Raw genomic sequence first — 13,141 nt, forward strand, 5'->3', positions numbered from 1 at the left:
TAAATTGCTTTTCTCAGGCTGTGTCTTCTCTAAACATAAACACGTAGCAACATACGGGTTTTCAAGCCAAACAAAACTAAATACGTAAAATAAATAATTACAAAAAAATTTCCCCTGAAGATGCTTTCACTCTTCCTGACCTACTCCTTGTGGAGGATGAGTGAACAATCACCTTATTGTTGGCAGTAATGGTATAAATACACTAGCAGAAGGCTGTTGAATACTGTCAATCAGCTTTGTTCCAGATCACATGTACAGCAGAAGAGAATTCCCAAGTTGATACCAAGTGCCTTCCCCCCAAGCATTCAGTCTTTCCCTTCTAAAAGCTTGCACACCTGGGTACCACTCTCACACAGCAACATGACAGAAGAGTATTCCGGGAAACGACATCCAAATAAGCCCATAAAACACTTCAGATCTCTTATATCAAATACCAACAACTTGTTTTTGAACTAGAATACCATGTACCCAGCCCAGATAGGCTTGCTTTTGCGGTAACCTTGGTGTGCTCATTTCTATGTAAATACACAGAGGGTTCTTCACCTTGGAGCTATTTCACAGGGGTTCTCCTATCTGGAATGTAGGTATAAAGTGAAAGCTGTGGGTGTGCTTGTAAATCATTTGTGCATGCTTTGAAAACCTCAGATATACAGAGGTTTCCCTCAGTGGAAAACAAAATAAAATGCTCTTTTTTGGGTGTGCAAAGTTGCATGACTAAATCTGTATGTAGGACCAGTTTTTGGAGGACTGTGGGGCTGCACAGTACTTCTGAAAATAATTTCACTGTACTTGAAAGTCCTAATTCAGGGTACCACCCTGGGAAAAATTTGGTCATAAGGCCAGCTGTAGCAAGCATTACCTGTAAAGTCACTAATTAGTTATTCCTGAAGGCAATCCTCAAAGCCCTCACTAAATCAATCCTTTCAAAGATACCATCACTCCAACAGAAGTTGGAAAGAATCCTTGGCAAAAATTATGGGTCTGCTTTCCCTCGCACTGAGTCCCGCAGTGGCCAGACGGCGTTACGGCCCCCCCGCACAACCTGTCGGCTGCACCTCCAGCATGGAAGGAGCAGCCAGAATTGCACGTTCACTCCCCCAGTCACCTAGTCACACTAGAGAATGTCAACGTGCTGCTGTACACAGGGTTAGACCTACATGCTTTTACCTAAAATAAAAGAAAGGACCGTAGGAGTGTTGAAAAACATCTTCTGATGTGTTTTGTTTTAAGAAAAAAAATGGTATCCATACAGAGTCAGTCATCTTTTAAATCTCACATTCTACTACTATTTCTGCTTAATTTTCTCCCACATAAATGACAACTATGTTTTAAAGCACTGAGTATTGTATATTTAATAAATTATAAAATTGGTCTTCCTCACTTCCCTACTAATACATTGGTCGGAAACTGTATCAACACAGAAAGATGTGTGGGAGGTAATCTAGGTCTCGCTCCAACAAAGCACTTAAGCATACACTTAACTTTAAGCATGTGAGCATCCCAGCTGAAGACAGTAGGATGTATTTCAAGTTATGTCTGTGTTTCAGAATTTTATTGAAGTTCAAAGGCAGTTAAAGAATACACATATTGCAGAAAAAAACAATATCCATACAAATGACACCATGGTAGAACCTTCTACTGAAATTCCGTAGAATATTTTCCAAGAAAATATTTTCTTTAATTAATGCAGCAATGGTCTTTTTGGAGATTGTGACAAAAGTAGCCATACTGCAGCATGAATTTTACCCAGTTCCATTTAGGTGGGAGCAAAACTCTTTTTACCACCTGTAGAAATGGAGCTGAATGATACGTATAAGGTTCTTTATAACTCAAGAATGATCCCAAACAGCAAGTCCTGACAGTGGAATCATGAGAAATCGTAAAACCTTAACATTCACATACTCATAAATGTACATGTCAGGAAATCTAGTTTTAATGTCCTTAACAATTTCCATGTGGAGCGCTCACAGTTCTAAAATGTATCAGTGTGCCTTTGATGTTTAAGGGTCAAATAAGCAATGGTTTTGTTATTTCAGTCCATTTAAAAAGTTCTTAGATGATGTTTCCAGCAATATTTGGGTTTTGTTTTCTGTTTGGAATTTTTTTTTTCATAATTATGTTGGCTTGTATGATCTCTTTAATGGGTTTTCCCCTTCTCATCACATTTCTGGTGCCACTGTCTTACTGGATATCTAAAATACTTTTGCACTTATATGAAGTACAGGTTGCCCTGGGATAGCATCCAGAAAACATACATATGGTTAGGGAGGTTTGAAATATCACAGCGCTTCCCCAAAATATAAGGTAAAGTCATTGCAAACACCTTGGGCACGGCAAGACTGGAAAAGCTGATATTGGATTAAAAAAAAGAAATACCTCACAGTACTTTTGCATGGCTACAATTAGAAAAAAAAGTAGCACTTTGTTTCTATGACCCCAAATTGCTGACAAATACAGAATAAAACAATGGTGCAATATTGGATTATCTAAACATGTTAATTAGTTGCACCGTGGATAATCAGGCCTTCTCTAGTACTCATTCACCTTCAGTCATATGCTGTTTGCCTTCCTCATGTCCACCATGGGTAAAACATTAGACAGACTGTGTGGCAAATCAAAAAGTAACTATTGAGCACATATTTGTGCTGATGGCAGGGTTTTTAAATGCTCGAGGCACTGGCACAGCCAACTCATGTAAACGGCAACCTTGACTCTACATTTTAATTATTTTGAAAGAATGCCTTTTAAGTTCCATTAAGTAACGTGCTGTAAGGAAAGGGGACCTGGAAAAAATCACACACATGCAGACACACACACAAATCATTTAACTATGTACAGGAATATGCAGTCATGACAGAATTAAACATTCATGAACTCAAGAGAGCTGAAATTCTGTCTACATCTATTATAATACATAAACCACCAGTTATCATTTTAAAAATAAAAATCCTGTATCCACCTTCTTAAGCTGTACAGGCCCTGTTCAAATGATCGGTCTTTCATACTCTCTTTTAATAAAAACACTAGGATGGATTTTACCAAAGAGTAACAAACCAAAAAGTATTTGAGGTAAAATTATGAAGCGCAGGTCTCTGGTAATAGGTAGCATTTTTTCAAAATACCCTGCATTTCTCACGCTGAGCCCAACTCTAGCCATGTAGATACGTGGTGTGACAGAGTTGTTGCATTAATTTATTGCGCTGCTGGTTTACATTCCTTCATTGTGTTACCATTCACTACACATTCGTAGCAGAAAACAAAACTGTAGTAAAACTAGTTTATTAAACGTGGCTCAAATTCAGTACATTGCAACATTTCTTTTTTTCATTTATAGTAGGAATATACTCTGTCACGGGGTATCGCGGCACTCTGAGAATTATTCAGATTTCAGTAAAATATAAATGGATTTTTCTGTCATTTAGCACGCCCAGATTGCTGCTTGCAACAATCGCTGTATCACGATAAAACTTGCACATTTAATGAGCCTCTGCCCGTCGCCGACCTCCACACACAGCACAATCCCTAGCCTTCAGTTCGCAACCCCACGCCGAGCAAAATTAATGGCAACGAAGACCGCGCCACAGACAAAAGCACTGATCACCGCACTCCGCTGACAGTGCCTTAATGGCAACCCGCTTCCCTCGCAGCCTCCCTACTTTCCGCGTCCCTTCGCAGCAGACATCTCCGCGCTGAAGGCTGCGAGCTGACCCATTTCTCGCCGAACTCGGTCACCCGGCGGCTTCCCCCGCCGCCGCGGACGTCCCCGCTCCGCAATGACACAGCAGCGCTGCCGGGGCTCCTTCCCCGCGGCCACCGGCCCCTCGGCGCCCGCCGGCCGCGCCGGCCCCTCCAAGTGAGGGAAACTTTGGCGGCAGCCGCGGGGCCGCCGCCCGCCGCCCCGGCCAGCGCGGCGGCCCCGGGGCCCGCTCTGCCCCGCCGCCCCCCGTGTCCTCACGCAACCCCCCGCCGCCGCCGCGCCGGCCCAGGGCGCCGCGGGCTGCCCCGGCCCCGCCGCCGCCCCCCGCGCGGCCCCGGCCCGGTCCCGCCGCCCGCCCCGGCCCCGCCGCCGCCCGCCCGCCGCGCCGCGCCGCGCCGCCGGCCCCTCCGCCCGGCACGGCACGGCCCGGCCCGGCGCCGGCCGGCGGCGGAGCGGACCTACCTTTTTGTCCTCTTTCTCGCTGCTGTGCCGCCGCTCCGGGTGGCCGCCGTCGGCGGCGGCGGGGGCAGGCTCCGCGGGCTGCCCATCGCGGTGGTGCGGGCGCTGGTGCGGGCAGCTGCCAGACCCCGCCGCCGGGGGGATGGGCTCCGGGCACGGAGAAACTCCCTTAACATCCATCTCCATCTTCCAGTTCACTGTATTGCGAGACAAAAGCAGGCGAACACTTTCCACTACCCCGCGTCTTGCTTTTTCTTTCCTTCCTCTTTTCTTTCTTTCTTTCTTTCCTTTTTTTCCCCTTCCTTCCTTTCCCCCCTCAGGAGGCCGTGACACGCATGGCTCTGGCCGCCTCTGCTGCACCGATCCGGCGGCTGGAATTCTCCCCTAGATCCTCCAGACTTTTGTATCCAGCGTGTGTGTCGAAGTGTGTGAATGTGTGTGCGTGTGTGTGAGTGTGTGTGTGTGTGCGAGTGTGTGTGTGTGTGTGTGCGCGCCTGTCCTTGGTATGATGGCCTTCAATCGCCCCTAAGCAGCAAACGCTAACTAAGCAGATCTCTCGCCACTAAGATCAACTCCCAGCCCCAGCCTAATTGTGGTGGTTATTTACTTTACGCTATCTCTGTCCCAGGGCCGGACAAGCCCTTTTGGCTGCAGCCCTTTGAACAAAGTTAACTGGAGGGAGCCGAGCCCGGAGAGGGGGTGGAGGCGAGGGGAAATCACCGGGATTTAACACAGTCAAACTGACAATAACCCGGTAATGTCAAGTAAAAGTTAAACCTCCCCCTTCCTCCCCTCCCCCTCTCCCCCTCCACATCCCAGGCAAGCGCAATACAGCAAAGCAAAACAAGCGATTTCAGACCTGTGCAAGGTGCTGGTGGCGAGGAGAAGAGACGAGCATTTACCCGACTGTTGCTTTTATTTTATTTTCCCTTCGCCTCCCCCCCACACCACCCGCTATTGCAAATGTGGGCTCCTTGATGTTAATCTCCTCTCCGTGGTCTGAGTGTATGTGTGTGACTGGAGCTCCCTCTCGCTCAGGCTGCCAGCGCCACGCAGCATTGCACAAGGAGAGCTGGAGTAAGGAGAAAAACAAGAGCAAATTCAGGCAGGAAATCTAAATCAGTACCAGCCACCGGCTCTCCGGTTTTATTAAAAAAAAATCAAGAAGAGAAAAAAAAAGTGAGAAAACTGTTAAATCAATCGTGACTGCAGTGTGCATACAGCATTATTTTATTCCCTGCATTAGCTTCCTTCTCAGACTGAAGTTATACATGGTAGGGAAAAATGCAATCTCATTAGGAGTGTTTTATACCAAAACAAGAAATTTCTTAGTGGTGCCTGAGCCAAGCCAACTCTTTAGCTATTCCTCTTTTTCATTTTGAATAAATGAATGGCGAGGGTAGACCTGACCGTTCTCAAATCAGGACACCATCAGGTGACCAGTCTGCACTTCTAAATATAACACCACATTGTCCTGAGGAGCAGCTGCTTTGAAAGTTAACTGGAAACATCTACCCAGAGCCTGCAGTTTCAAGATACACATTTAGCTAAGCTATAGCTGGTAAGTCTGATGCATATACTGGCCTCTCCAATGGCAACTATCTGCTCCACAGAGATACTAGGCCAGATCCTCAGGAGCCTATTTGTCTATTTTACATCAGGAGAGACTCTGTCCCAGGGTGTTTTGGTAAGTGGGTGACTAACAGGTATTACATGGTGCCCTTTTGTTCTTTGCCTTGGGTTCCATTATTCCCCAATAGGATTGTTACTGTGGGAACCTGAGCAGATTTTATTGTAACAGTATACTTGGACAAAGGGCAAGAGCTAATCTCGCAATAGAGAAAAAAAGTCTTTGTTACAAATCAAAGTTGTATTTTAAAAATACACATCTCTAAAGATTCTTTAGTATTATTCTTAAAGCATGTCAAGTATTTGTAGGCCCCACTATCTTCTCAGATCGGTGCAAATAAGGATCATTTCTACTGAAACCATCAGCCCCAATGTTTAAAACTGATATAAGTAAGAATACAATCATACCCCAAATACTAAAGGTTATAATCAAATAATTTAGATTACTTACAAATCATTTATCTATTTATAAACACTTAAATACAGTCTACAATCTTGGGGTGGAAGGATGAGGTTTTGACCATTCTGCGTACTGATATAGCTTTAACCTCATTAACAAAAAGCAGTACTCACTACAAACATGCACATTTGAGAGAATCTGTTTGCATAGCCCTGATGGTTGCAGAACATGTACAAAGGTGGAATTTGCTGTAGAACAGCCCATAGCAAAGCAGCGAGCCCGTGCAGATTACAAGCTACCCCAATGCCAGCAGTCACAATTTCCTTCAACACACAACAGGGCCAACAAAGCACACAAGGAACAAAATTACATGCTCTAGTGCTTTTCTGGTTTGGGACAAAGTACTTCCAGTAGCACAGGCTAGAAAATGGCAAGATAAAAATGAAAATAAAATTATCTTTTTTTGAGGTGCTGCAGCACACACCTACAAAAATACTGATAAATGACATAGAAACCTTACCATGGTGGGTAATATTAAAGAATGCTGCTAGAAAATAACAAATCAGGTAAATTTTCCCAATCTACCATTTCCAGATCTGTAAATTAAAATTCAAAACCAGACCAAAACAACTAAAAATAGAGAAAAGCTAACCCGAATACAAACATTTCGCCATGTGCTCTGAAGCTTACTAGGGCTGGACATTGGCAGAGGACCAAGGAAAACTAATTCCAAAGGTGGGGGCCCTTGACTGAGAAAGCTCAGCTCCTAATCCTGGAGAGTTTAACCCCCCAAACCACCAGAAGCTTCTTAGATGATCTGAGTGATCATGATCATGCATGAGAAGAGAAGGGCAGGGTCTAGGCTATATGAAAACCGGTACAAAGATTTGTAGTCAGCTTCTGAATTTAAAATTTTCCTTTCTTTTCCCAAGCTTCTTTTTTTTTTTTTTTTTTTTTTTTTGGGTGCTGTAAAAGGTTTAGCACACTATTGCAAAAACAAAGTTGTTACTACAAATAATTATTCATAACTGTGTGTTCCCAGTGGTTCTCTGCACAAACCAGGTTTCTGCACCAGCTGCCATTATTCAAGGGATACCAAGAGCATCCTGAGTAGGACATAATTTGTCAGGCTAAGGCAAAGGTCTGGATAATCAGTGCAAATAATGGTCTTCAGGCCAAACATTTGGAGACACTGGCAGTATACAAGCCTATGAACACTGACAAATCTGACAGGAAACTGGAAATCTGAACCAGGCTGTGAAGGAGGTCAGAAATACGACCTCCTTCAGTCTTCCAAGCTTGCTTTCTGACAAGCATCAGGGTCCTCAGGTGCAAGCGGAAGCAAGTTTGCTTTCACCCTGAATTTTTTTTTTTGTAAGCACTGAAGGAACAGTGGAGTTATAGACCCTAATAATGCAACAAGCCACAGAGCTGAGAAGTTGGTTGGTATTGCATAACTAAGAGTTTTCAGTATTTTCAGCAAATTTCATACATACATCACACTCAAGTCGTAACTACATATACCTATTTGAACCTGAGGTGGAAGGATGGCAAGCCTGAATCCTGTATCATATGGTAACTGTCTTGGAATGCAATCCATTGAGAAGCAGAAACCAGGGAGTCTCACTGGAGGGCAAGTCAATCCACATCAGAACGGCCCTGTCGGTAAGAAAACAATATTGTGCTGAATGCTTTCCAGATGTGCTGACAGCGTGAACAAAATCAGCATGGATCCTTCACTCCTGTTCACTGTGGTAAAACACCACTTATTTTAGATTTTGTATAGAATAATAAAGTACATTATTGAATATGGACCATCTATTACCATATGCAACATGCACTGAGAATTTCTGAGCCCAGTTCTATTGTTCATTTTTCAAAAGAAACAGCATTAAAATACTGCTGGTGAAATCAATACTGCAACTCATTAACACACGCTCCATGCTCCTGCATATTTTGCAGTTGTGGGTTGTGCTCTGAAACAGGTGTAGGTGGCTAAATAGATTCCAGAGACACTGGCATTCTTAAAGGCAAAAGGAAAACATTTCAAGACCAACTACATTCCTCACAGCTCAAAAATTAAAATTAGGGAGTGATGAGACTATGAATTCAATTAAAGACCAAGTATCAGAACTATTTGATGGACAAGGTCAAAGTTTTCTTGTTCAGTGTCATTCTTGCATTTTTGTTCCTGCCTATGATCAGATAAAACTACAACATACTGCACAAGCCACATGGCAGGAGAATCCTCTGTGGCCCTAAGCAATAAGACTGGAAATGGTGGGAAGAGGCATAGACAAATTGAATGATTTCCTAAGATCACAAAGTAGTTCAGTGGCAGATCAGGAAAAAGAACATCTATGCCTCTTCCATGGTCTCTTCCTTCTGTCATTTGTCATTTGTTTCATTTCGTCATTTGCGTGTCACTCTTTTTAGGAATATTTTTAAAATAACTGGTTAACTAACTAAATCATTCATTGATGTTCCCTGATATAAAGAACAGTTTTTGTTCAAGGATATTTTCAGCTCTCTTTCAAGCACATTTATATTTCTGTTAACATGGATAAACTGAAGATATGTTGCATGTCAAATGTATAAAAAGAGCAAGTTAGCAGCATATATGCAATCTTTATAGAATACAGCTATCATTGTATGAGAGATGCAGCATTTGGCTTTCTACTGGTTCACATGTCTCTTGGCTCAGGATTCACCTACCCATATATTCAGCATTTGAATAATTTTGACCTTTTACCACCCTTAGACAATTCAAATCAAAGGTTTCCTGTTGTCGGTGCAAGCTCCTTGGGGGCCTCACTCAACACCATATCTGTCAACTTGCATTCCAGGCTATTTCATTTCTTGCTTGAGAGTTGCAAACAGAGTTGCTTTCTCATGAAGACTCTGACCTTATCGATAATTCCCTCTGTACTATACATTTCAAAGTGGCTGACACAGATGTTCGTTGAGTCATTTTCCCACCCATTGATCTCTGCTGCTGTTCTCTAAGGTGCTTTATTGCAAGTACGCAAACATTCTGTAACCTGGGGGCTCCTGTAACATTCAAGATCTATCTATGCAGGTATTTTCAGCTGTCTCAGGAAGTCTATAATTGTATATGCTTAGTAAATGCTATCCTAAAAGAATTGTGTTGCAGAGATATAAAAACATGCTGTGGATATTCTTAGAGAGTAAAAGCTGAAAATACTATTGAACTCCACCATCCTCTATATAGTCGTACATAAAAATGGATACATTTACAGGCTGCATTTTCAAAAGCATCTTGTCTTCTAGCTTTCCACCCACAAATTGGATAATATCAATTCTCCCCTGCATTCTAACATTTTAACTCATGGGTACTGAAGCCACAAAGAAGAGCTGCGCACTCAGGGCTTGATTGACGGGGGTTTTTTTTGTGCCTTTAAAGACTCATCTCCCTTCCTTTTTTGGAAGAAAAAAAAATCCTCTAACCCTCAGGAGGTCTCTTCAGCTCCTACAGCTCCACTTCTAGAAAGCCTTCAAAATAGAATTGATAAACTTCATGAAATTTAAACGTGAACCTAGCTCCTAGCACTTTATATTGTAGATAACTGACAAACAGAACTTCTGGCCATGGCCAGGGTTTTGTCCTTCTTTGCCTAAGATATTGTGAGGGTAGCAGTGGCCATGCAAAACCCTGCACTCCCTTTCCACAGCAGTGTCATGATTCAAGCACAGCATAACTAGCTATCCAGCAGGGTGAATGGAAGGCTTTATGCCCCTCAAAATTTCTGTGTGAGGTGGGAGAAGAAGCTTTTTCTGCTAACTCTCCTCAGAGTTGACCTGGGCTCACAGTGAATCAAGGCTTCATTTGGTGGCACATATGGCCTAACCTAGCAGACTCAGTGAAAGGAAATGAAGCTCTGAGGCAAACGGGTGGGCAGCACAGCTTCACATACATTTCTGTTCCACACAGTCTGAAAAAATCTGTATTTCAGTGGGCGATGCTTCAGTCTTCTCAGCCCTTGTAGTAAGCCCGGACCTGTATCGGCTTGAAAAATGTGACCTAGTTTTTGATGTTTTTGGAAAGGAAAACATCTGCTGAGTTCACTTAATTTAGAAAAAGGGGGGGGGGAAAGTAATTTATCAAAATAATGAATTGTTAGAAACAAACAAACAAAAGAGTGTTACATTAAAACAAGGGAAAAAATAAATGGGCTATTTTATTTCTTAATGGAGGTCAGATCGTCTTCATCAGAGATTAAACTTTCAGGAAAGGACAAAGGCATGAGAATGCGCTACAAGGGATACAACACGTCCAGCAGCAGGCAAGGCTCAGTATGCGAGGACTTGTCCCCTGATGCACAGAGTCACACTAACTGGGGAAGATGGAAACGACAAGGAGTATGTGTGGGTTTGAAGAGTATTGGTGGGTTTGAGGAGTATGGGTGGGTTTGGCCACTGGGCAGTTCATCTTCAGCAGCTGCCCTGAAGTACATACACAGCACCCAGTTCTGCTACGTAACGGCAGGGAGATTTGTGCAGGAAGGAACGTTGGTTTTAGAAGAGTTATCTCCTTGTCTGGTCTTCCGTGCTGTGGACTGCTCCTGCTCCCTAGTTCCACATCCCTTTATTTCTAATACGGCCAGTGGGATCTTGGAGAAACATCCTTACAGCCAGGGCCTGCCATGGGCTAAGGAGAATCCCAAGAGCACTTAAACCCTTGGCTCCACTCATCCTTTTCTTCCTTGTTTTTTCTTTCTTTTTAGGCTTTCCCAATCTCTTATTCTCTCTGCTTCTGTCCCTTGAAGTAGAGAAGCATAAGGGCTCAGTGTGCTAATAGCATCTTCTTTTTTTGTAACAGACTGCATATATACATATGCAAATAGAGTTTTGAGCTGGGGAGATGGGTTTTGTTTAAAACTGTCAAAACTGAAGTCTGGAGGATTTTCTTGATGCTGAAAATATATGAGTAATCTTTTTGGTAGTAGCTGTGTAAATGATGTGCACAAAAATACTCTTAAAATGTTTCTGCTTTTAATTTTTTTAATTAATATATACTGTGCAATTCGACTATTTCTTTCAACTTCTGCTCATTCTCTGGCCCTGCTGAGGAGTGCCCTACTCTCTCCTTGTTCCCTCAGTAGATTGGAAGTACATTTAAATTCACCAAGATTCTTTTATATAAGAAATAAGTATGTTTCAGCATAAAGAAAATCAAACACCATTACTTACATCTTATTAAAGCAAAAAAACTGATAACAAGTACTAGACGACCAATTACTCTTTTATTCAACTGCTGGGACTTAAGTTTGGGGTTCTACAGTTTTCTCTCCTATATTCAGGTTTTAATCTGCAAACTGCTGAAGGAGAAACAGAAGATTCTGAATTTATATCTGTACTTTCCATTTCCAAAATAATTTTAAATTCCACAAATTATTTGGATACATGTATATTTTGCAGCTATCAATGTCTCCTTAATTGTAAAGACTACACTTTTCACTATTTCTATGTTTTTGCAGGATGCTGTAGAAAAAAACAAACTAGCAGAAATTTTAAAGAAACATTTGCTGTGTGGGATCACATATATTTTCCAAAAACCACAGAAGAAATGTATTTTCTTTAATTTTTCTACCCACAGTTCTAGAGTTAAAAACAGGCATCTGAACAACTGAGTAAGAAGCAAATTAATGAGGCTACATGAGAGGACTATTACACGCAAAAACCCAGGAAACTGATGAAAGTGAAAAACCATGCAGATAGTTTTCTGACTTTGAATGGCAAACTCAAGATAGATGAAAGATGAATGCATCAAAAAGAACATTCTTTTGTTCCTTGAAAAAATAGGTTATTGTAGTACTAGTATTTCTTGGACACTATCACTGGGTACTGCACTCCACAAAAAAACAATGGAAGTCACATCCCTGCCCCAAGGAGTGTACAATCCAAAAGCCAATGGAAAGATGTCCAGTAAATTCAAAATTAGTAGGATAAGACCCTAAATTAGATAAATGTACTTGAATAGCAATGCCTGCCAGCATGCCAGCATATTAGCAATAGTTCAGCAAAAGACAACAGTCAGCCTAACCATTCAAAGATTAGATGTTTTGATAACAGATTAAAAATAAATAGACATAGTAATGGATATAAAGAAAATAAACTGAAGCTGCAAGGAAGTGTTTTGATTAAAAAGTCGATGTTCTCAGGTCAAATATGCTGTCAACAGGGTATGACACGTAAGGTCTTAGAAAGCACTCAGGGCTAAACTGCAACTTTGTGCATGCAAATCATTGGTGTGTGTGGTTGTTTATCACTGTCACTTGTACAAGCAAATGATAGAATTTACATCTGTAAAAGCCCATTTGTGCTTAGTTTGTATTCAGTTAGCACATGACGCTGAGGTTTGTATGCATATCTGTATATTTTATCATTTGCTGGCAGAGAAAGCCAAAATTAGACCTGGAAAAATAGATGTCGCATTTTGAAAATCTGGTTCTGTGGAGTACTGAGCAAAACCAAAAAAAAACCCCCAAACAACGCTGCAGATACAATCTAATCTATTTCCAGCAATGACACCAAAATAAGATAACATAACTAAAAATCAAACAAAAAAAATGCTGGACATTGTATAGATCTTAGGGTATGTTTGTCTTTCTTTCCTGTGCCCTTTAATTGACTGTGAAGTAGCTCATAATTCTGCTATTCAGAGAAGTTACTACTCCTTTACTACAAGGAGGCACAATTCCTAACTTTCAATGCTCTTGTTTGATACCACCTTGAAGACTCATGACCTGCCAGTACTTTACAGTGGTGCCAGTGGTATAACCAAAAGTAAAATACTTGGATCAGGACACATGTGAGTCTGAGTTAGTCAGCTAGTGTCTCCTCCATATGCCTTCTTCAGCATCCAGCCAGGACCTTCACTCACCTCTGCATCAGCACACTCACAGCAGCTCTAGGATCCATTGGGCTATTAAGAT

General features: G+C 42.1%; 1 protein-coding gene across 9 annotated transcripts in view; it reads right to left on the bottom strand.

Moving 5' to 3' along the window:
* The window catches only part of RBMS3 (RNA binding motif single stranded interacting protein 3), a 761,325-nt gene that overhangs the window by 697,978 nt on the left and 50,206 nt on the right, over window positions 1–13,141 (bottom strand). For 5 of the 9 annotated variants that reach the window (XM_064506141.1, XM_064506140.1, XM_064506145.1 and 2 more), the window contains exon 2: window positions 4,160–4,353. In XM_064506141.1, coding sequence (XP_064362211.1) covers window positions 4,160–4,353 — 194 coding nt within the window. Of the gene's footprint in view, window positions 1–4,159; window positions 4,354–4,763; window positions 4,918–5,015; window positions 5,229–7,709; window positions 7,845–13,141 lie in introns of those variants that run through there. The other 4 variants (XM_026098805.2, XM_064506143.1, XM_026098809.2 and 1 more) reach the window with 3 other exon arrangements.

Source organism: Dromaius novaehollandiae, chromosome 2 (genome assembly GCF_036370855.1).
Source record: "Dromaius novaehollandiae isolate bDroNov1 chromosome 2, bDroNov1.hap1, whole genome shotgun sequence".
NCBI classification, from domain to species: Eukaryota; Metazoa; Chordata; class Aves; order Casuariiformes; family Dromaiidae; genus Dromaius; species Dromaius novaehollandiae.